General features: G+C 38.8%; 1 protein-coding gene across 1 annotated transcript; it reads left to right on the top strand.

Moving 5' to 3' along the window:
* The first annotated feature begins 2,748 nt into the window (after positions 1 to 2,748).
* On the top strand, positions 2,749 to 25,445 carry LOC139143658 (protein CASC3-like). The gene is made up of 11 exons (XM_070714152.1): positions 2,749 to 2,901; positions 12,373 to 12,465; positions 13,227 to 13,325; positions 13,907 to 14,028; positions 15,467 to 15,637; positions 15,958 to 16,637; positions 16,958 to 17,236; positions 17,596 to 17,766; positions 18,545 to 18,816; positions 19,586 to 19,714; positions 20,166 to 25,445. The coding sequence occupies exons 1-11, from the start codon at positions 2,794 to 2,796 to the stop codon at positions 20,682 to 20,684; spliced, it is 2,643 nt and encodes an 880-aa protein (XP_070570253.1). The 5' UTR covers positions 2,749 to 2,793; the 3' UTR covers positions 20,685 to 25,445.
* The last annotated feature ends 92 nt before the right edge of the window (positions 25,446 to 25,537 follow it).

The following is a 25,537-nucleotide window of genomic DNA, read 5'->3' on the forward strand; positions in this document are numbered from 1 at the left end:
CAAAACAATTAAAATCAAAATGTTGTGACGAAAGTATCATGTAACTACGTTACAGCATATCACCATGCCCTGGCCGTCGCATTTTAATTGGTCGAGCTGAACCATGTGACCACAAATACACAGTAATGATTTGTTTACATGTTCGTAAATATGAATAATAATATTGACAGGTGAGTAGCAGTTAGTCTGTCGCTATGCTTGATGTTTTCGTTAGTGCGATCAAGTCTGTTGAGGTCTATTAAGCATGAAAACAGGTCACATTTCAATTATTAATTCAACTATATGATTGCTATTTAACTTCACGGGTGACGCCCATTAATTATCATGACATGTTCTAACCGTCCTTGATCTTAATTATTATTTTTTTGGACAAGTAACTAGTGTACAAACGTTTTCATTAGGCCAAATCGTCCAACATCTGTGTTTCCGGTAACCCGACTTGCCCTAAGAAAAACCCGTCGACCCTGGACATCTTGTATCGCATTTTAAATTATTTCGAGTAAATTATCTAATTTTACGTGTATTTTATGGGTCTCAGCCAACAACAAAATAAGTAAAAATTTCATCCGACTTACCTACCCTAATTTTAGGAGGCATGTTTTTGCCTTGCCTTCTCATGTACAACTGTATGATAGTGTGTTTCTCAATCGGATTCGTTCTAGAGTCAAAGAAATTAACTCTACAGCAAACGACTTTTTGGTGGGACAGTGGACGAGATCATTTGAAACACGGTTCCAGGACAGTGCTTGAAACGTCAGGGGGATTTCTATACAAATTCTGTTAAGCCAAGCCGGTCAGACTCCTGCAAGGTGTTCACACACACGAACATGCAAACAAACAACCACGCATAGAAGACTGGTAGGCCTACATTGGGCAGGTGTTATTTTGAAGCAGTCAGATGAACGCTATCATGTATGGATAAGTCTATAAGGCCTAGAAAAATAGAAAGTTTGTTTCTCATCCTGGACATATTTCAAAAATGATGCGGTGACGCGGGTTTTTTTCTGTCAATGTTTTTATTCTTCAACCAACAAGAACGCGCAAAAACATGTAAACAACATAGGAATGCACGCAGAGATAAATGCACAGCAGTGTTGCTTTAGGATTTTTGTACAGCAACAGTTCTGCGGTTTGACTTTTAGTGCAGCAATGCACAGTTTTGACAGCTTAATATAACAGTGACATATGTGTACAGTCTAAATGGAATGTTAGTGTCAATTATTTTGTATACGGTTCTGTTTTATACTGCACTGTGTTATGCACTATCGTCGCGTATTTTTGCGTTTATTTTTTGTTCATTTTATTTCCTCATGAGCAGAAAAAAGGTTGACGCGGCGGGTCTGAATTGACGCGAGCGAGGATGAGAAACAAACTTTTTATTTTTCTTGGCCTAAAGGAGGCCGTTCAATCAGTACAAATGGTCTTTAATTAAAATACACCGACGTTTCGGCAACACACAAGCTGCCTTCTTCAGGGTAGAAGCTGACAAATAAAAGTGAGCACATACAAAAGTAAAAATCAGGCTGGTAAAAGGTAAACTGAAGATTGCATCGAAATAAAATGAAAATTACACCGTGAACTTGTTCATTCCGACCCCCATCTTCAGCTGGTATAGTTCCACTCTCCACACCCAGGTCAGTTTCATTCCATTGTGCCTTTGTTTCAACCACATTTCTTGTTTCAAACAGTTTTCTGATCTTTGATTTTTAGTAGTAGCGCTTTTTAAAGTTTTTAAATCACAACTGTATTTTAATTTCGTTTCTTACTACTGTAGTTTTGGTTTATTCGCTCACTGTAGTTCCAGTTTTCATAAGTATTGCAATTTTCATTTGATTTCGATTCAATCCTCAGTTTACTTTTACCAGCCCGAGTTTTACTTATATTTGTGCTCCCTTTTATTTGTAATGTCAGCTTTTACCCTGAAGAAGGCAACTTGTGTGTTGCCGGAACGTCGGTATATTTTAAATAAAGATCATTAGAAGACAAAGAGTACTGGTTGAACTGCCTCCTTTACACACTTATCTATGCCATGATCCTGGTGTGTTCCAACACTCTGCGTTTAGCTTCTATGGTTGTTGTTGGACTAACTCTTTGCAGAACGCTATATTAACACGCACATGTCGATATAATACAAACAAATCAAAATAAGAAAAGAAGAGGCGGGTAAAATAATGAAAATATACGTTGTGACGTCAAGTTTCCTGAATATAGTGTGCAAAAGAATTTTGGCACGCATGGCATGGTTTGATCTGTGCATAGGCTAACAGGTGGGTTTTCTTTGTGAGAGGATCCGAGGCAAACAATGGCCTCAAAAGTATGAACTATAGGCCTATATGGAACTGAAGATCTTTTTTGCATTCAGATCAATCGAAATTGGCCCACGAATTTTTACACAAACACAACAGCTGGTCAGTGAAGGGACTAGTTTTGTTGAAAATGATCGATCAATCTTCCTGGCTTGTGTATTCAGAACAGTGACTGTCAGTCTTGCTTCTCCATCCCCATGGTCAAGTTGGCATCGCATCGACCTTCACGCGACCTTCGCATGTTTGGAATATATACACATCAACTGATAAGTTACAGGGTTACGTGTCACACTGAAAATATACGCAACACCAGCTATTATGTTTTCCTTTTATATCAGGAATATTGCAAGTGTAAACAGTAGGCGCTGCATCACTGCGACCTTTCGGTACAGCAACCTCGTTATGTTGGGTCAAAGGTCACATGCCTTTCGTTCTTAAATCTCATCAAATCTCGGAAATCACGAGACTTTGGCTAATCGATAGCAAGATGGCGGAAAGACGTCGAAGACGGCGGCTTTCAGGGTCAGATGACGGAAGCGACGACGACCTGCTTTCGAGCGATAATAGCCAGGACAGGGACGCCAGATCAGACTGTGTAAGTGAAATAACCGTGCGAACAAATCTCGTCCGTATGGTAGGTCGTATAAAGATAAGCGAGACGTTTCGAGCTCGACCTTGGGACATGCTATCTTTAGTCTTTGTAATGTATTACACGAGACAAATCTCGTGTGTAAATTCCAGTGCACCGTTCTAAATGAACCAAGGGTTTTCTTATAGTATGAGTAATTCCAGTGATTCACAACGTTAACGTCTTCGTCATGAGAGAAAACGAATCTCATCTACTCCAGTCGTGCCTTTTTGGTGGCCCGCTGTATTTGTTGCCAGCAGCACGCGTTCTGACATCTCTACCAGCATCGATGTATTTTGTTATGCTTATGGGCCGCTTCGATGGCATTATTCTATCACCGGCTGATTAGTGATCTGAAATGTTTTGCTTGTCTACCGTATTGTCCATAAAATGTGCTGATGTCGACTGGTCATCGTGAATTTATGATCTTTATGCCATAGTTACGCATTGGTACAATATGGTGAGCCGCAGATTCACGTTGCACGATTTTGACGATGCGGGTAGGCTCGGTGGCCCTAGCCAGTCGATTTGCTCGTGAAACCAGGAGATAGATTGAACTTTACAAAAGCCTTTACCATAGGCGCTTTTCTGGGGTCAGTGCTTTGACTCAGTTTTATTGTTGTACGCAGCACAACCTAGAAAACAATGCTAATTAGGGAAAGCTTGGACATCACCATAATAATACGCAAACAAACAATAGGTGTTAATGTCCCCTTTATTGTGATACACAGATCCAGTGTCTCTGGCCACAGTCCACTTTGTTCTGGGCTTTACCTTTAGGGTGTTACAAAGTGTACGGAGTGTTCCAACTTCTGTATATAGCTGGTCTAAATGACGGAATACCCAGTGAAGCTACTGTACCAGAGCTAGCCACAGCACCATTTTACAAGTGGTATAGCATTTTGTGTACAGAGATTTGACGTCATCAGATTTTGGCTGTACCACATTGTAAAATGGTGCTCCAGCCACATCCATTGGGTATTTATTCATTGTAAACATTGTGTGTTTCCACAATCTCAATAGACCTATCCTTGCTGTTACATGTAGATTGTCTGTACCCTGCCTTGTACTCCTGCAGTCAGAGTGTGCTACTGGGTTGTCATGTAATGACACACCTGTATGTCAGGTATTTTGCAAAAAGTGGAAAAGACAACTTGTTCAGTCCCACTTCTCTATAAGCAGGTTGACCCTAACTGTTCTATATGTCAGTAGGGTGGAGCCTCGTGAAAGGGTGAAGGCCCAATCCAAAATCTTTTACTTGCCCTGGGAGAATATGTAAGTTAAATTAGTCAACGAAAAATCTCCAAGAACTTGTTGGATGTCCCTAAATGATGTCCCACCTCCTTTAACACTGTTATGTGGTGAGGCCCTATGAGAAGCCCCAGAATTGTCCAGAAATGTTTGATTACATGGACTTCTGATCACTTGAGCCAGCATTAATGTTTTGAATCGGAATTCATCTTTATCCCTCTGGGCGCCAAAGTCTATTTTTGTCCCTTACATAAAATAAACCCCTGTCAATTCTTCTCAAATTTTTGCCAAAATTTTGAGAAAAAACTGTAGCCAATGAAATGTAATATTCATTTGGTCCAAAATTATCAAAAAATTACGGAAAAATTCATAAAAATTGATAAAGTTTAGCACTTAAATTTTGGTGGGAGAAAATTACAGGGCTCAAAAGGTTAAGCTGGAAATGGATTTTTATAGTTCTCTGTCATGATTGTCCCAAAGGTGAATGATTTTTCTATGGGAATGATGTTAGGCTTTGAATAATTTGGATTTGAATTAACAATTATATTTACTCTGGGGGAGGCTTTTGAACAATAGGATAAAGAATAAATCTATACCCAGAGAATAAGAATAGAATAAGCTGGTTGTTTGTGTACATCAGGTTTTGTCCATGCAAAGGTGCATTATTGCTGTCAGAATTGGTATGGATTTCGGATGCAGCCATAAGTGTCAGAACATGTTGATGGTAATCATCTCAGCATGTCTTTCTAGAATCTATTCTAATACTGTAACTTTTAGAAATTTAATTTGGTGACAACAAGTGTCTCAGTAAACCATAGACAGTAGAGGGCCTCTACTGTCTATGGGTAAACTTTCAAAAGTCTTGGCACAGGTTTACTCCTCACACCTATGAGACAACACAAAGACTCTGCACAAAAATCCATGTTTTTCTGTCAAAGGATACAACAGTTCAAAGCCAGGCTATAGCTACATGTACATGTACAGTTTACACATGTGCCATTCATTCATCAATTTTCAAAGATCCTAAATCCTCTCCTTTCACAGCATTTTTGGTCAGAGAGCATTGAAAACTTTTCTAATTTTTGTAACACAGTGTAGGAGAGGTGTAATTTTTAATGTCAAAATGAAAGAAGTTCTTGAAATCAGAGATTTGAATCCTTGACTTTGTACAGGCTTAGGGGCCATCAGCATTTGCTTGTATCATATGTCATTGTCTGATTTCTGAAATGATATGTCCACATATAAAGCTTATACCATAATTGTGGTTGCATTTGAGCAACCAAACAGAAGCTAAACGTCTGCATATGTTCCAAAATCTATATGTTCCAAAATATAGATTCATGCATTGATGACACGTCAAGTATCTCTTCAGGTGTCTTTCCATAGCATTGCAACACACTGGAGATTTTTGCTGAGTCATCCGTATGGAGAATGAAACTGAAACGGACATAGAGTCACAGTGGAAACCGGGATTGAGCTAAGGGGCTCTGAATATATCTTTATACTAGTAGGCACAAACAAAACTCATTTCATTTTGGTTGAGGGGGTTTAGCTCTTTTACGATTTCAATATGCAAATTTGCACTGATAGTAACAATGTATGTCAAGCAAATTTATGTATTCATAATTGTAATGAACATTTCAAGCATATTCCTGATTAACACTAAACAGAAAGCAACTTATTTCAACCAATTAAAATTCAAGGGCATTATTGAGACTTTTGAAGTGTGAAGTTACAGATAATTACACAGCTAGAGTGACTGGTGTACCATACATGTACATGTATTAGGAAAATATACCACTATATTATTGATAAAACCTGAAAGAGGTATATGCTGGATACGTGCTAAAAACTGAATTTAATCAGGAGATATTATACCAAGTGAAAAGATAATATGATATTCAAAAATTTCATCTGTTGCTGTGCCACTGGATATCGGTCGTCATGTATCATAAGAAAGATGCAGTGTCTTGACACAGATGGTAGACCATAGAAAAAGGTTTTCTAGGGTTTTTAGTCTGACAGTATGTGTGGATGTTTGTTGTCCCTGTGCTAAAAAGCCTCCACTGTCATATTTTGTAAACTTTAATACACTGATACAGCTATGCCACAAGACCTGTTTATTGCCCCTTCATGAGTTGAATCATAGATCCTAATTTTTGGGAGTCTGTGGTTATATGTGATGTCAAAATAAGCCCCGAGAGGTGAGTTCAGTGCTAGATGGTTGGTCCTCAGACTTCACGTTGGTAAACTCATTTTGACTTTCTGAAATTTGTGGAACTTTTATTTCAAACCCTTGTCTTATTGTAGAGCTGTATGCTCAAGTTGCTTTCTTCTTGTGATCTGACATAAGAATCTTATGAATGTTGATGTAAATTGCTACAAATTTTATAAAGTCGTTCACCAAACTAACATTACAAATCCAGCTCACTGAGACCATGACAAAGTTGAACATCTGAAGGAAGTAACTGAAAATTTAATATTTTTTGGTGGCACTGTATAAATGGGTGGGGCAAAATATCAGATGTTTGCTGATGTTTTCAGAGGATTACCTATTTGGTATAAGAGTGTTTTGCATGTTGAATTAATTCAGAAAACCTAGTACCTGTAGGTGGTGTGTGGAATGAGGAAATAGGGAAATGTACACTGTGTGTCATATCTGGAACACATGATGTGTGTAGGCCATACGTGCATATTTCAAATGGTAGGATAATTTGAACAATTAACCCTTTTCCTGCCAAGTCGGTGAAAATCCGCTTGAAATTCGGTGTAGCTAGAAGCTGAGCAGCCACGGCCGTTATCCTCCTAAGGCGGTGGAAATCGGGCTCCTTTTTGGTACCCCCTTTCCTGCCTAGTCGACGGAACTACGTGTAGCAAACCCTTGCTCACGCTAGGGGTCGTTCGAGGACAGGTTTTGGGCGAGGAACGGCGTTTGCTCTCGAAATGGGTTCACAGGGAGTCCAAGGACAGGGAAAGGTGCAGAAACCTGTCCGCCAGTCCCCCACACCCGAGGGGGGCTGGGTTTTTTTTTACCGCTTTTTAGCGGACTTGGCAGGATAGCATGGTGACGTTTTCTGGCGGAGTTGTTGGACGTACTTGGCTGCCTGGCACTATACAGATTGCTGCCGAACTTGACCAACTCGGCAATGCTAATCTAGAAGGCTACCTCTTGCAAACGACTTGGCAGATATGCCGATGGTGCGAGACGAAAGTCACTTATTCAGTTGTGCGTGACTGAAAATGAGAACGTATTTTTGACGGGACGGCTCGACTTGTTCCTCCCATGGAACGGATATGAACGACTCGGAAATACCATTACAAACTGGTGTCCGACGTACTAAGCTGGCTTCAGCTCTGCAAGTTCAAGCCAGGCAACGTCCTTCACTGCCTTGGCCGTGCCATTCAATGGACGTAGCTTTGGATTTTTTATTTATTCCACCGTCCGAAGTACTGGCTCTGGTTTGCAGGCAAACGTATCCTCTTGCCGATGCATTGGTAACTACGTACGCTGTTTGCGTACAGAGAATTCAAAAGGGCACATGAGGTCAATATGCTACATGTACGGGGATACCGTCTGCATTAGCAGGGACTGCTTTTGTTATGCAAACCAGCTAGCAGTACAATATGGCTGCCAGCATGTGGACACGTCGATGGCTAGAACAATGGAAGCATATTGCGTTGCACCCGTGCATCGCAAAAGTGAACTGAAGACTTGGGGGTAGTGACTGGTTATCACTGGTTAGCTGCAGCCCAAGCCATGTTGGTACAAACCCGTACCTGACTGAGGACCACTCGATTAAGTCAGTAATGAACGGTAACACTCGTAAGCCAACTCCCAACTGAGCTGGCAAAACTACGTAAAGCTGTGCTTCAATGGCTCAGCCATGTCGTTAATACAACGGCAAAAACGTAGTTTTTGTGCTACACTGCCAAGTCGTTGGAGGTACGTATTCAATTGACCCTACCCTGGGGAAACAGGACAGGTTTGACGGTGCTGCTGCACCCCTAGCACGACCCTCAGGGTCTCTGACTAACAGACGAGTGAGGTGATGTTTGTGCCTAGCGGACGTACGTAATACTGAAGGAGTTTATTTCCGAAAAAAATAAACATGAAACGGCAATAAAATGACGCACTCCCAGGGGCAAACAAAGCCGGTGACCTCAATTTTTTTCTGCAGCAACCCTTGAGCTCCTTCCCCTGTCTACGGGCATGTAGAAATTATCGAAGTCTAACACGTATAAGTACGGCTAAAACTACCCTGAAAATGGGCGATTTCTGCCAAAATGGCTGGCAGGATAACATGCAGGAGAGCCAATCTTTTGCAGGCACATATTATGGGGCGGTTTTCTACTGACTTGGGAGAATAACGGACAAGGGCGCTCGGCAGGAAAAGGGTTAATGAATGTCAGAGAAAATTCCCATGGCAAATATGATTGACACAAACAGCAGCAAATATATCAACAAAATAGAGATACATTGACTTAACAAGGTAATACCTTTTTTCATACAATGTTTACCAAATAGTAAGTTCAAATAGCAAGTGCATTTGTGGTTTCTTGGAAGATGTGAATAAAAGTTTGTTTATTCATTGTGTGTGTTGGGGGAGGGGGATGTTTCTGCAAGAAAGTACTTCCAAAAGGGTTCTGATTTAGAGCTCCACATAGAATGGCTTACAAATGCTATTTATGTAGGTTACACCTGTGACTGCACTCAGTCTGTACAAGGGCAGGCAGGCCTGGCTGTGTCAGTAGGTTAATATGATCCGTATGGATGGATGTACCAAAACCCAGTACATTGTGTCTTGAATGTCGCTGACATCCATCATCAGTGTCCAGTACTTGCACTGATTACTCACTGGCACAGAGTGAAAACACTCCTGCTTTGAGTGATTTGAGAAAAAAAATTGGTTGCATGTTGTCAGCACCCACTCTGGGTATTCATCAGGCTGATATGGTTGCTTAGCATTATGTTGTGTGTGTTAGGGGGGGAGGGAGGAAGGGAGAGAGAGAGAGAGAGAGAGAGAGAGAGAGAGAGAGAGAGAGAGAGAGAGAGAGAGAGAGATGATTTAAATGATGATCATGCCATTAGTAAGCCTTGCAATTCAAAGTATGTCAGATTGTCTGGCAGACACAAACGCAGTGGTTGTCATATCTATAAAGGGAGGTCATTTCTGGTCTGATAGAAGCACTTCCACTCGTCTTCAATCTGATGCTTAGACTTAGAGCTTTCTATTATGAAATGGCGTAACAGGCAGTTGTCCATGGAATGGAATTTGAACATGTCAAGAACAAGAAGTCTCTCTGAACATCACTTTGTTTTTTGGCAGTGGCAAACAACAATCCTTGCATTTGTCAATTTTCTCTTTTTCATATAATTGAAATTGATGCTCACAAAATGCTTTACAAATATGAAAAATAATGTCGAGTTATTTTTTTAAGACTTTCAAAATGCTAAGACGTGCAGTTTGCAGTCAAATTTAACTCAAAATTTAATGTAGATATCTGCAATGTGAAATGCTATTCCACGGAAGTTATAATTTTCAATATTGTAAATGAGAAAGCTTGCACTATTTGTTTCAAGCGAATTACACCGTGCAGTTGTCATGATCAGCCATGGTACGTGAAACTCTATACATCCATAAATTCAGTTCCAGTCGAACCTAGTTGATTATGATGCTTGAGGTCATTGACCTTCTTAGATTTGCATAATTTATATTGATAATTTGAGTATTTTTATTCTAGTGTTCATCAGAAAGGTATGGCGAATATGTATGGAGGATTTCTCCCTCCAGCCTTGGTGGCTGTTTGAAAGTATGCTACTCATTCCACTCGCTTTAACCTTTTTTGAGGTTCATGTATATCAAGAAAATAATTCCAGCAAGGGAGTATGACATATTTGATTGTACTCCGTGGGTTGTCAGAATTTCTCTTGAATTATTTCTCTAGCCTGTTCCATTTGTGCAATAGGAGTGACCGCACGCACAGCAAATGTTCACAGAAGATAGGAATGTACTGTCTATAGTCTTTCATCAACACTTCAGGATTACTGCGTAACATGTGTATGCAAGAAGACCTTGGCATAATTATGGAATTTTTTGGCTCTCCTTAGCTTTGCGCATCATCTTTGCTAAGTTGCCATTTTAGCTTTTCTGCCACCAGCCTACCCAACCACCCCCTGCCTGGTCCATTCTAGGATTTGGGTCTGCCCAAAGGATGGAACTCAGTAGGGTCAAACCATGTTGTACGGATGACAAGGGTGATCGAGGCAACATCAAGAAACAAGTTCAGTACATTGACCTCTGACCCTTCACATAGCTGTCAGACTGTCAGTGTATCGGTATCACTGGGAAAGGCAATAAAATGCCCATGAAACTGCATAGTTTTCCCATGCCGTGTTCTACATGATAGTCACATGACATAGTTAATGATGCATACTGGAAAATTATGAAATCAATCGCACAATTCTCTTTACAGTGTAAAATAATCCCTACCATTTTCTGTAAAGTGTAAAATTAATAACAATTCTATCGAGATCATACAATTATCTGTCTTTTGATAGACTGGTAAGATAGATTCTTTGTACATTCATTTTATGGGCTTTTTCATTGAAAGTTGCTGTTTAGAATTTACATTCTTTTATTTTTCAGATTCTGAAATGTAAGACTTGAGAATGTTGAAACTATTTTGCAGCGAAAAATTAACGCTGCATGAATATTGTGCTATGGTTTTATCATAAAGCTCTTTTTCTACTGTCTATGATTGCGCTGATCCCAAATTTAATGCCTTGATCCCGTTTGGATAATCGTATGGCATATGTAAAATAAAAACCTGGATTTTTCTAGTACTGATGTAGCATGGGGGAAAAATACACTTTAATTAAGGAGAGGGGTAAATGAACAAAGACAAAACAAACAGATTATGTGTAAACTGTCATTAACCCTTTGAGCGCTGTAATATTTCCCACCAAAATTTTAGTGCAACATTTCACCAGTTTTTATGAATTTTTCTGTAATTGTTTTGATAATTTTGGACCAAACGGACATCACATTTCATTGGCTGCAGTTTTCATCAAAATTTTGGCAAAAATCTGAAAAATTTTTTTTATCGGGTTACATTTTATAAAGGTGACAAAAATTGACTTTGGCGCTCAAAGGGTTAATTAAATGTCTTTTGTTAAAATACAAGCAATGCTGAATATACAAATAGTAACTAATGAATTAGACTCTGACCATTTTAATATCAATCGAGAGCTCTGACAAACATTCAATATTTCTGCAGAGTTTTCCGACAGTTGTGTACATACTGTAAAAACAGAGCACTGCTCCCAAGCTTACACATGTGCATAACAATTAGTCTGAGTTAAATGTAGTGTGTCGCCTGTCTTAAAGTGAAGTCATTTTTTATTGCCTGAAATGTCAAAGATGGCATGAGAACAATGCACTCTGTCCATCACATCCAGATTAATTTCTAGGTGCTTTTCATGACACGGTGGTTTTGTATCGTAAATGTGACTTGCATCAATTACTGTTAATTTTTTTCAAGGTCCATATGAAGACTGTAATTTGTTTTGCATTGAAAATGAAATCTTTTTGACAAATACAATAAATAAACACCAGGAAAAACAGATTAAACTTCATTCAAAAACCTGTGTTGTATAATTGATAATAGAAGATTAATTATTTGGGTACTTGTTTTCTGGTATTAATGGCCTTGAAAATATCAATATTTACATATCAATTTTCATTGTCTGATCCTCTGTGATTGTTGGGGTATTCTTTCAACATCACCAGTGACTTGACCTTGTGACCTATTTCAGGTCAAAGGTTGTCTTATAACCTATATTTGCAACATTTGCTTCGCTGATGTGTAGCTTCAGTATTTCCTCATTTGCAATATAAATATAGTCAAAGTAAAGCTTTTGGCATGACCTTATGACCTTTGATGTGTCGGGATATCAAAGGTGCAGATTGAGTAACTGACAACAGCAGAGGTCAAAGGTTATCTTGTGACCTACATTTGCAACAATCAGTCACTGATGTTTTAGCTTCAATATTTCCTCATATATAACAAGTCTGGTCAAAGTGATGCTTTTCACATGACCCTTAACCTTAGATGGGTCACGACCTCACAATGCAGATGCAGTAACATACTCACCGGCTTGTATTTTCCGTTGTGTCATTTTTACAGGAAAGCGAGACTGGTCATGATAAGGATTTTAAAAAAAGCAATGATGATGAAAATTCTGATGAGTATGAAAGTGCTGAGGATCACCGATCACAGGTATCTTGTCTCATTGTCTACAGGCAGCCACATGTACATGTACATGTACATGTATTGACTCATGTGTTATGCTTCAACCTTATACCGGTACTACACAGCCTGTCAATTCTTCATCTGCCCAGTCAGTGAAAAACCAGTACTGATCCAAAACTTTATATATTTTCACCTACTTGCATGTATGTTTTAGCAGGTCAAGTTGGCAAAAATTATGTTTACAGTATCAATGACTTTAGCCTGATTCAAAGAGACTGAAATAATCTTGATTTAGTTTTACTCTCTGTCTAACATCAAGTGTTTGACACAGATGTATGACAGAAATGAAAGGATTTTTTTTGACAGAAAAGATCATTCATGAACTTGTGATTATAAACGTTGGAAAACATCTTTTTTTCAAAAAGAAGAGTAGTGCTACTCTCTTTGCACTCGTATGTGACTTGAAAATCAGTGTGAAATTGGAAGAGAATATATCAAAATGGATCTAGAGTTGATAAAAGTGTCTGTATACAATTCTACAATGGTAGGAGTTCTATCAGGGATTTCTTGAAGACTTCTGGATCTGCATCATAGATCTACACCTCTGTTCCACGGAAACGATGAATGTGGAACCTTGGAAATGTTGTGAAATGTCGAAGCCCAAGGATTTGCTGTTTTGGTACAAAAGATATGTGATTTCGACCACAAATTACCAAATTGATTATCAATTATTACTTTGTGAGGATTTATCCATACCTTTTGTTTTTTTTCTCTCCATCACCAAACAGGGTGAAGAAGGTGATGATGATGAGTACACAGATGAAGAAGAAGGAAGTGAGCAAGATGAAGGCAATGTGAAGGAAGAGAGAACAAGAGGAGATGGACAGGTTGGTTGTCATGGTTATTGTTTAAATCAATCCTGTCATACTGATGGAAAGTTTTTCTTTTCCGTTGTGTAGTCAAAATCACCAAGTTCGTTCTTTTATCAGCCGTTTGTAAACTTCGAAATGCTTTGCCATAAAAGTGGCTGATAAATTTTCTGTTATCATAATTTCTAGCAAGTTTCTTCCACTTTTCTGTTTTTATGAATTTTTCTTCTATGAATTTTTATAAATTTTTGATAATTTTGGACCACATCGACATCATTTTTCATGGGCTACAGCTTTTGATCAAAAATTTTGGAAAAATCTAAAAAAACAAAAGTCTTGATATGATAAAACATTGGCCAGGTTATATTTTATAAAGGAGACAAAAATTTACTTGGAATAGAAAGGGGTAAACATGAGAAACACCAAATATTATTATTAGAAGGGCCAAAGTATTAGAAAGGCGATGCTAATCTAATTATGCCTGCAATAAACGCTGACTCAGCTCATCATTTTTACAGTCACAATAAAATTGACGTCATTTTTTTGGAATGAAGAACAGATCCTGTGATTTCTATTTCTTTTCATTCCATTCACTGCAGGAGGAAAAACAGCTAGACACTGATCAGGACCGACAGAATCCGCAGTACATTCCCAGGAAAGGGCCGTATTTTGAACACGATGTGCGGTATACAGATGAAAATAAAGACGGCAGATCGGCAAGGTATGGAATACTAACACATGTGAAAATAATACAATGAGGGCAAATTTCAATTTCATGCATCTGTATTCTGACAATACTGCGAGGAGAATTGTTCCTTGCAATCACCAACTTTACATTATGTGTTTTTCATTGCTGTAAATTAAAAAAACGTTGAAAATAATATCTACTGTTTGTTTCTATATAGCCATAAATTATGTGCATGCAGTTAATCAACGGAGACATTTAATTTCTTTTTTGTAAGAGAAATAAAATTGTACTGGCTGCCTCTTGTACATTGTCTTGCTGAGAAGATCTGTACGGCAATGTTTTTATTCTCTCAGGCCTTTGTTCCAGATGGTCATAACTTTTACTCGTCATAACAGTTCCTTTTCTATATTATTCCCATGATTAATTATCTTGAAATCTTTTATCATCAACCAAATATGGCTCTGGTACCAGGAGATACAGCTGCATACTAGCCATACAGTACGCACATTGGCGAAACTCAACAACTCTAGGCCAATGCTAAACCACAGAAAAACGCAACACTATTCTGTGGGGTATTTTTGCATTTATTCATTGAGAAAGTCACCCTCAGATGAGCAGTGATTAACACCATGCAAAAGAGGGGTCCAGTGTTGTTTATGTGCCCATACTGTATATTAGCCAAAGTAAAAAGTATGTATATATATATATATATATATATATATATATATATATATATATAATATATAATATATATATATATATATATATATATATATATATATATATATATATATATATATATATATATATATATATATATATATATATATATATATATATATATATATATATATATATATATATATATATATATATTTAAAAACTATCTACTGTTGATTGACCAATCAGAGTGCTCAATTCAGGGTGTTTTATCTACTCATAAAGCCTTGGTCACCAAATTCCAGAAACGAATGACAGCGCCGTATAGTAAAGTACTGTCCAATCAAAAGTGAACATGTCATATTCTGTAGACATCTTGTACGTTTTAATATTCAAATTTGGTAACACAGCGGAAACCAGCTGCAACACAAAATCTGCTGTGCCCTAGGGCATTTATATAATGTGCCCTTGGGCATTTATAGGATGTTCCATTACATGTGGAAGGCTATTTCACAAATAAAAGTTTTAATTCATATCCTAAACATGTTACATTGACAAAAGGGACGGTTGACGTAAACACATTGAAAACGAAAATATATCAGTTAGGGGCGATAGTTTTTAAGTCGGATAAAACCCTCGTACTCGGGCTCTTCTGGTATATAAAGTCCAACCCTACGATAAAATGTCTCGGCCTGCGGCCTCGACATTTTATCATTGGGTTGGACTTTATATACCAGAAGAGCCCTCGTACTTGGGCTTTATCCTATACATATATATATATATATATATATATTGTTGTGTTTCTACGCAGACCTAACATCAGGAAAAAACTATGGAAGGAAAGCGAGAAGTGGGCGCATGACATGTACAGAGAGGATGAACAAGCCCCAAAGTCTAGGGAAGAAATTGTGATGGTGTACGGCTTTGACATGAGATCATCAGATCATAACCAAAGAGGTTACCCAAGACCATACAGGGGAAGGTAAGGGAAGAATTTCTTGAACAGCAAAATTTCTGAACAGAGAGAGAGAAATCAAACCAGCAGACCTCATTGAGATTTGGACTGTGTACCATATCCATAACATTCTCACTTTCTGTTTAATTTTACGCCAAGTCTAAATGATGTACCAGATTTAGACATTCACCCCCAGATTCCCTGTATGTAGGTTAACCCATACTAATGCAAACAATTGGATCATATCAAAGTTGTGGCGAAAGTTTTTAGTTTGTGCGTCACTTGAAGTAATATATACAGGGGTAATGATTTTCAAGCGGTCAAATCTTGCCTGTTGTCAATTTCAGAGGCCAGAGGGGCCGAGGAGGGGGAAGACGCCCTCAGTACAAGGATAATAGGGATTACTACAGCAATAGAAGTGACAATTACTCCCGGGATCAGGATTACAGAAACGACAACCGGCAGAGATACCAGCGGCAAGAGGATTATCACCAGGATCAGAGACCGGAGCGGTCGTACCGGAACCAGAGAAACAGCTACCAGTCCGACCAAGGCGGTGAAGGGTATAAAAGCCAGCGGAGTGACAATCGGCACTGGAATCAACAAGGTGATGCCTACATCAATGAGGACTATCGCAAGGAACAACCTGCCCGGAATTCTCAGTCAGTTAGTGATAAGGAAACAATCCGGTCGTACCCACGGACTCGTGAATGGACAAACACAAATTATAAAAAACAACGCGAACAATTGTACCACGAGCAGGAGGAAAGAAATGATAGAAACGCCCATTATTCAAATAGGACTAATGTTTCCAGGGGTAGGGAGGTTAAGTCGTACTCCAAGGAGAGACGCCGGCCACCGGCCGCAAAGAGCCAGGAGGAGGATGTTGTAGAAACGGAAACTGCCAGCGTAGACAAGGAAACAACAGGGTTAGAGGAAAGTCTTGAAAAGTTGACGATAAAAGTGGAGTCATCACATCACGGAGAAGGGGATACCACTATCACAAGAACTATTACTAATGAAGCAGGTGAGACAATAGATGAAAATGCAAATTTTACATCTAGACAGGTCAGTTTGAGTCTTGTTCATTTCATTTCATTGTCTGATCAGAGAGACATCTGTTGCACTGAAAATAATGTTAAAGATTTTTCCCCTCACGAGTTGATAAAAAGATGTTCAAATATTTTATAGATGCATGTCAAAATGCCAAGGGGAAGAGTAATCTAGCGCCACCAGTGGTAACTTTTGGAGTGTCATTTGTTTTCAATTTGGCTACTGGGTAGAATTTCAACAGCTGATCAGAGCTGCAAGGAACCCATTTCTTTCTGTCAATATTTCTTCCCGTAGCTCACAAGCCAGCTTCAAACAATTATCCAAATGTTCCTCAACAAGAAATGAAACAGCCAAGACACACTCCTCCGAAGCCAGTGCAACGAGGTGGTAGCCATGCCAGACAGGAGGGCAGTGCACCATCCAAGTCATCCCCTCAGAGGGGTGGCCATTCAAGGCCAAAGAGATACTCCTCCCAGAGGCAAAGACAGATGCCGGAAGCTGCCCCTCCACCAGCTATGCACCTCCCTGCATTAATGGAAGGTCCCGCCCGAGGGCCACAGTTCTATGATCCAGGTGTGTATTTCCTATCACAAACAAGACACCAATGTTGGTAATGATGGTTAGATCCAATGCTGTCAAAGGTGTAGTCTTGAATGACAATATTTGTAGACAGAGAATAGAAATAAATGTTATTGCCATTCCATTGCTGCAAGAAGTATCTTACCACATTTTCCAATATGTGTAACCAAGTTCACTTCAAGTTTAAGAAGCAAATTCAGTTCAGGGAATGTGTTTAAAAATTCAATGTATGAAGTCTTATTCCCAAACACAATCATGGAATGAATGGATTAGAATATTTCACTTTGTTGAAACACTTTGTATAAGATATGTATGAAGAAGTTATAATGGATTACTTTTACATACTTTTCCAGGTTTCCAGGGACCCATGTACCATCCCAACGCCAATCCACCTACCACTCTTGATGGAACCCCACCCCCTCCACCTGGACCTCCCCACACAGGGCAGCCCCCTCCTCCTCCTCCAGGTGACCATATGATGAGACAAGGCATGATGGTGCAACATGAAATGAACATGCATCCAGGTGAGTGGTTTCCAATGTCATGTGGTTATTTAAGTTTGAGCTGACCAATGACAATTGTCAACGGAGGTATTAACACCACTGAAAAAATAAACTAAATGGTGTTGTGCCGGTGGTATGGCGTATGTACTACATGGTCTGTATGCTCTTTGAAAGTCCTTGAAAGTGAGATTCAGTCCTGGAAAGCCTTGAATATTGATGAGTCACATAAAAATTTCCAGAATAGCGACATTGTCAGTCATGATATCATAAAAATGATGTGTACCATGAAATGATTTATGAAAATCATAAAATCGTAAAAATGGTAAGTGGATAGCAGTATTTGGACATCAAGAATTCCTTGAAAATCCTTGAATGTTAAGGTAGACTATGCCACAGGTACTACAGATATTTGAACTCACAAACTTTTCCAATTTCTGATCTACCACTTCTGGAAGCTCATTTTGAAGCCCTTTGAGTAAGGAAAATTTTCACTGTCTTAGGTTTTAGAAATCGAAAGTCTTATTTTCCTCCATGGCGTTAACGGATGGCAGCCATTTTGAATATCACATATTGTTAAATCTTGGGTAATTTGTTTCTCCAATACCAAAATTTGTACGGTGACCCCCTATTTTTATGCATGATTTTAAAAGAGAATGGTTGAAAGATTCCTGGAGGAAAATTCAGCAAAAGTTTGTCTTTTCCTTTTCGAGGCGATACTCCCCTTTAAGTAACTTACCTTTATGGACCTTGATGTTATTTTGTATGTGCATACTCTCACATTAATTTGTTTTACTCACAGGCATGCAGCATCCATCACAGCCACACATGCCGGTGCCAAATCCCAACATGTACACCCCAGTGTCCATGGCAACCCAGCCTCCTCCTCCACCTCCCCCAGTGGGAACTTACGCTCCAGCCTTCGTATCGCAAGGAGTGGTCAATTACAGCGTACCTCCTGGGCCAGCGTACCAAATGGCGCCGCCAGTGCCAGTGTCGGCTCCAATTCCAACGCCAGCGCCAGCACCTGCCCAAGTGCCAGTAGCTGTACCTATGCAGCAGTACCCAGTAAAGGTTTGTATACCCCCACAAATACCAGCTCCAGTTTATATACATGTCTTAAATTGAAGGGTTTCAAACAAACTTGTTAACTTTTGGTAAAACTTTCTTCAAGAAAACTGTACACTGTTTTCTTTCATTTCCTATATTTGGAAAAATCATAGACAAGATTGTAAAACATTCATTTACTCCTAAAGCATCAAATGAATCCACACAAGGAGCATACGAGGAAAGTATCATGGAAATTTGAGTATCCCCAAAAAACTGTCCCTGAGCTGCATTCTACCAGAGCTGCTTAACCCTTCACCCCCAGTTCCCTGTATACAGGTCCAACTTTACCATAGAAAACAATGGATTTGGGACAAACCATGGTGGTGAAAGGGTTAAATCAAGGAGCCTAGGGAGTTCTTTGAGGTCCATGTTTAATTTTGGTTGAGTCAGTTCTTTTACGATCAACTGATTGGTTATATGCCATGTGTATGTCTAAGCTATTTGGAGTGTACATTGAAATAAAGCATGTCAAATTTAGACAAGACTTGGCTTCTTTGCACTCAGATGAACCGACACAGTGTATTATTGTATTATCGTTTGTGCTTAAGGTATGGGTGATATGGCATGTGATCCAATCATAAACCAAACACAATCAGTATGTGGCCAGCAAGCTTACATTTGGTTCAGTTTATCCTAGCCAAGGTAGTTTTTGTCGAAATTTACAAGATTCTGTCTGTTCAGAAGTATTTATTATTTATAATATTTTTTTTTGTGATCCATTTCGAATCAACAGCAACCACCACAGGGTCAGATGTATGGAGGTGTGACCTACTACTCCACTGAACAACAAAGAAGAGTTCAAAGAGCGCCCCCTAGAAGACCAATCAACAGAATACCAATTCAACCGCCACCAGAATCAGAGGTAATATAATGACAATGTTGTATCTTTTCTCATGCATCAAAAAAATCTGTGTGGCATGGCCGATGATTTTATATTGCTGTCTGTAGAATCATGTGTTGCATCACTGCAGGACCTCGTGCACTCCTAGTCTGTGTGAAACCCACCAGCACACATCTTTATCAATCTACCTAAATGTAACAGAAATCTAAATCAATTATTTGTTTTCTATCCTTGTTTTGAACATTTTTAACTCTGCATCCCCGAATCCCTGTGCATCCTCGACTCCATGTAAACAGGTCCTTACTCATCATTGATAACAATGGGTTTGGGTCATTGGGTCAAACCATGGTGGTCATATCAGATTCTGTATTGCAACATGAAGCTGTTGTTTTTTCAAATTCTTCTCTTAGTTCATATTTATTCTATCTTTGCAAAAATCTGAGTGGTTCCTTGTGTTTTCACTTTTGTGCAGAACGCAAAGAAGGGTGATCAAAAGGCAAGCCATGAGGACATATCGCATCCACAGGAAATGGCACAGCAGTCACAGGAAGTGATACAACAGCCCCAAGAAGTGATGGCGCCACCTGACGATGTGTCACAAGTGCAGTCTGAACACGCCATGCAGCAGCAACAACAGCAAGTTGATGAGCAAGAGTGGCGGCAATCGGACGACCAGACGTGGCAAGAAAACAAAGACGACTGGCAGGATGTGGGCGAACAGCAGAGCGAACAATCTGAAGTGCAGGCGACAGTCACCACAGACGAGCAGCAGAATCAGGATTCCCAACCGCAGACGGAAAAGACACAGTCTCCACTGCCCAAGGAGGCTGAAAAGCCGGAGCAGCAGGAGTCACAACAAGAAGTGGAACAGCCAGTGCAGCAAACGCAGCAGAGGGGTGAACGGGAGCAACAGAAAGTGGAACAGCCTGTACAGGCACACTTGCAGGTTGAAGAGATCGTACAGCTGGAGGAACAACAACCTCTACAGTAGAGAGCTCCACACAGAAATGGAGGTGATGCAAGAATCTTCATTAGTCCAAAATCTACCAACGGGGTCCTTGGACAAAACACCTAAAGAGTGGAGTGGGAACAAACTGGTTTATGCTGGTTAGACGGAGCTGTTTTGTTATATGGGTGACAAAATTCAGAAGAAATCGCATATTTCTGGTGGAGTTTGTGATGTGTTTCTTGATTTTATCCCGGCAAGGTAATAGAATTGAGTGCATACATCGTGAAAGGAATCCACTTATGCTTTAGGAAAGCCATGTACATAGAACAAAGACATTGTGGAAGGAAGAACATTCTGAACCAAAGCTGACCTGTAGTGGCGTAGCTGAGACAAACGTATTTTAGTCTAGAAAATTTAGCTTGTACTTTTCATCAAGGATTTGTGATTTCCCAACTGTTGGCTTAGGAAGATGAATTTACGGACTTCTTTTAATTTATCAAATGTCTGATATGGACATTTTCTGTGACTAAAAATTTGCGTAATTTTGCTGTTAGGTAGAAAGTAACATTTAATTTTTTAAAGAGAAAGTGTAATTTTGGTAGGTTGACTTTCATAGAGCATGATTCTTTGCTTGATCTTTTTATACTCTGTGGTAAAAGCTTTCGCAATATTTCAACAAGTTGGAACTATTTTTTTTATAGTTGGATGTGCATGCTCTCAATGATACGTGTGCGTGGTCAGGTTGGTTGAGTAACAGTGTTATTATTTATACCTGTATGTTATTTGTTTAAATTTTTGTGTAATTGGGAATGTAAGCTTGTTTGACAGAATTTGCAAATGGTGATCACATGATGGTCATGTGATAGTCACATGGCATGTGAATGGTCTGTTACATTAGTAGTAGAAACCCGCTGTTGTTTAGTTACTCGTATAAAAATTATGAAATGAAAGTCATCGACACATGATGGTCTTATTTTTTCTTGGAAGAACCGTCATTCTGTAATCAGTGTGGAGTATAGAAGTTAACCCTTTGAAAATTATTTCAAACTTTACAAATTATTTGATTTAGTTTTGGTATGATTGATTATGGCTAATTGGGTTTCTTTTTTTTATTTTCAATTTGAGTGGATTATGCAATCATCTTTACAGAAAATATTCACCCGCTTCAATTGATATTTACCTGCAATACACAATACTTTTTTTCTTGGCTTTGTGAACAGGGCAATATTCACTGATATTGACCTTGTTTTTAGGGTATTATTTTGTACAGTAGCATCCTATACGTAAAATTGCATATTTGCAGTATGGTGAAGTCACCAATAGCCATTACTAGTTTTGCCTTTTTGCCAAGTGGATTAGACTTCGCAACATTTTGCTGAATATTGTACATAATTGCATTTTTCCCTATTTCGTAACATCTTCAAATAATCCAAAAGACAAAAATTTGTTGGAAGTAGGCGGCTTCAGGGCCACAATAACACAGATGTTAGATGTTGGGCATTGTAAGTCCCTACAGCAGTGGTTTATGTGGACATATATCAAATACATTAATTTATATTATGATTTGCGATCTGTTTGTTAGAGCCTAGAGCAACATAAGTGTAACAAAAGTGTTAACTTTCAAAACTTTGACCAAGAAAATTTTTCTGCTTTAATGTTCTTGGTCCATGGTGTGTTGGTTCTCAGAGTTTTATGAAGAAAATTCATCGGAGAATGACTGTCACACTGGCATGATTTAGTCAGCTTTATCACCCAGGCCTTGGGTTAAAAGGCCGATATTTCTATTATTGACTTGCACATCCGAGGCCATTATTTCTATTGTTGGCTAACACCTGGTACATTATTGTAATGTTAGTCAGTATTCAAAATATAACGCTCATGACTTCAGTAGCAAGTGTTTGAATCAGTGCCTTTTCTCATTTTGATTTCTGTGGGAAAATGAAAAAAAAACGCATGCCAATTTAATCAATATTTAACTATATGGACCTCAGTTAGGATGACATTGTAGCAGATAGCTCAATCAGACCTTAATCATGATTGGTTGAAATTCATAACCATCCTCTTATGTTGAGTCCAATATTTACACAATTTGAATTTTCACAAATATTATTGAGTTTCTCTTTCTCATTGAAAAGTGAATGTTAATTCATGGGATGGAAACGGAAGTTTTAAATTTTCATTTCTTAATGATTTCCGTAGCAAAGATTTGTCGGTTTAACTTTCCTCAGTCTATTAATATCTTAAAGAATTTTCAGATGATGACAGTCACCAAGTTTTCACACAAAGGCTGATTAACCTGCTCACCCCCATATTCCCTGTTAACAGGTCCTAACTCACCAATCGTAACGTTGGGTTTGGGCCGAACCATTGCAGTGAAAGGTTACGTGATGTTGATGTATCTGTTTTTCACAAAGAGAGAGAAGTCACAATCTTAAACTTAGAAAGAAAACCAACCTCTGAAAAAGTCCTACGCTTTGATTTTTGAGCCATCTTAGTACTTTATACGAGAAGATGTCTGTACCGTTGTTGGATCTCATTCATATGGCCAACACAGTGTAAGCAATAGTTCTTACGTGAATCACTTCACAAGCTGTTAGTTTCAAGAGTATATCACTTTACATGCAAACATTGTCTAGTATTGAAGTGGTAAATGAATTTAATGTGGGGGATAAATGTTAATATTGTGCTGTTTTGAATTTGAAGATATTTTACCCCCACCTTAAGTTTGTAGCACAATCTTTCATATGTCTATTCCTGCTTGTCTAAAGGTTCCTTTCATAGTATGTAAATAGGAATGTACCCCCTTGAAAACTGTGGAATTGTAGTATGGCCAAGCATGAAGCCAGTGTTCTGGTTATATTGTTGACTGTGAATTTAGTGAAATACAAGCAAATCTTGGATTGGTACAAAATGGTGTTTTAGAGTCTGTCAACAACAACAACCAATTTACATAACACATAATTTGCATATTCTTTTGTTTTGAAAATGTATTCTTTAGTATAGTTATCAACATATGAATAGATCGCTCCAAAAACAGACCGTGGCCCACCCCTAAATAACCTCTTGTGGAGAACCCTGTAAAAGCAGATTCTGTTATATGTAAAAATGAAACCGCTAGTGATAAACACACACAGATAATCAACAATCATGCATACAGCGATGACCCTCAGCTATGGCAATACAGCATCAATGTCTGATAATACACTTTGAACTCAGATACAAAGCTCCTCTGACTGTCAGCTGCATATTGCCTGGTTATGGCTTATGCCTGGCATTGGTGACACTGCTACTAAAAAAAGAAGCATGTTTAATAGAAACACGCAACTGCATGTGTGCCAGAAAGACAACCACTTGTACAACCCGCTACCCAGCTGAGCATTTGCACATGAAGTTCCACAATGAACACATCACTATACCTGTCCCCATGCAATGCAGACATACACTTGACTAATAGATTCAGCTTTGCTTGGGAGTTCTGTGACCTCTGACCTCATGGTGTAGGTAGGGTAGGAGGTCACAGAGCATCTACTCACAGCTGAATCGTTCAGTCTGCACATGCACTAACACTGTCAGAACCTAGATTCGAAGTTGACTCACACCTCTGAGCAACCCAGATACAGAGGGGGCGTTGCCACTACAAGCCCAGATAGGCAACCACTCTCAACAAACGAAAGGTGCGCTGCCATTTACTGTAGTGTAGATAATGAAGTGTGGAGTACGCCACTTCTGCCAGTGTACCAAATAGGTAAACATCACTACAAAGTAGGCTTACATGTATAGTTCCATAGCCCAGTGCCATCTAACACCTGATTTCACAATGTGTTGTTTCATGCAAGATGTATTGATGAGCATTGTTTTAGTATGCAAATCAACGTACAATTAGTCATTGTCAATGGTATAGTCATTGGTCAGAAATTGTGCACTGTCTAGCCAGTGCAAAGTGTATCCTAATTAAAACAGGTACGCCCTGTAGGGCATTGGACATTTCACAACCAGGGTTGGATTTTCATTTTGAGTTGTCAGTCGTCCATTATCTTTGAACTTTCAATGTTCAAGATCACTTTGCATGTCATGTTAGAAGAAAAAAGAAAGATTTTGTGACTTTTCTTCAGCTTTCGTGCGTTAGTATAAAGTTCTTGTACTTTGTCATGAGACCTTGGTGAAAACACCAAACAATATTGTAAAAACGCAAAACTTTAAAAGTGTAAGAGGCATTGTAGAATTGTTTTCAACTTTTTCACAAGTGTGAGATTTGGTTCCGTAGTACACAGATAATGTGTGTCCATGACTCCTGAGGGTATGAGAAGTTTTTTCAGGAACAATACAAGTTGAAATGTGCAGTAGATGACACATTACAAATAATTTGGTGAAATAAAATTTTATTGGTAATTTCATAGCCAAGAGAACAAACAATATTTACTGGGATAATTTTTTCTTTCTTGTGTCACACTGTTATAATGTAGGGAGTATTTTTTCTGGCCTCAAGCTATCAAAGCTATTGACAAAAACTTGTGTGGCATTGCCATATAGCCACGTACATGCATGATGGCTTCGTTGTGGCTGACACACATTGCTAATTTTAATATTCATATAGTTCTAAAATGTGTAGCCGGTGTGTTTTTTTGAAAGCAAAGCATATTAAAAACTTGTATAGTGGTATTATAATTACCATCATTGACATCATCATCATCGTTATCATTGTTATTATTCTTGTGGTTGCATTAGGAAATAGATGCTTATTTTTGTACTTTCTAATTACTATTCAAGGGTTGTGAATAAAGACTACTCCTGTTACCAACATCACTTGATGTCTCTGTGAGTTTTCATGTGTTGTTGCCAGAGTCTTGAGTTGTTGATAGAAATTCTCCACAGCTCAATCCTCTTCTTCATTTCAG

The sequence above is a fragment of the Ptychodera flava genome, chromosome 11, assembly GCF_041260155.1.
Source record: "Ptychodera flava strain L36383 chromosome 11, AS_Pfla_20210202, whole genome shotgun sequence".
Taxonomy (NCBI): Eukaryota; Metazoa; Hemichordata; class Enteropneusta; family Ptychoderidae; genus Ptychodera; species Ptychodera flava.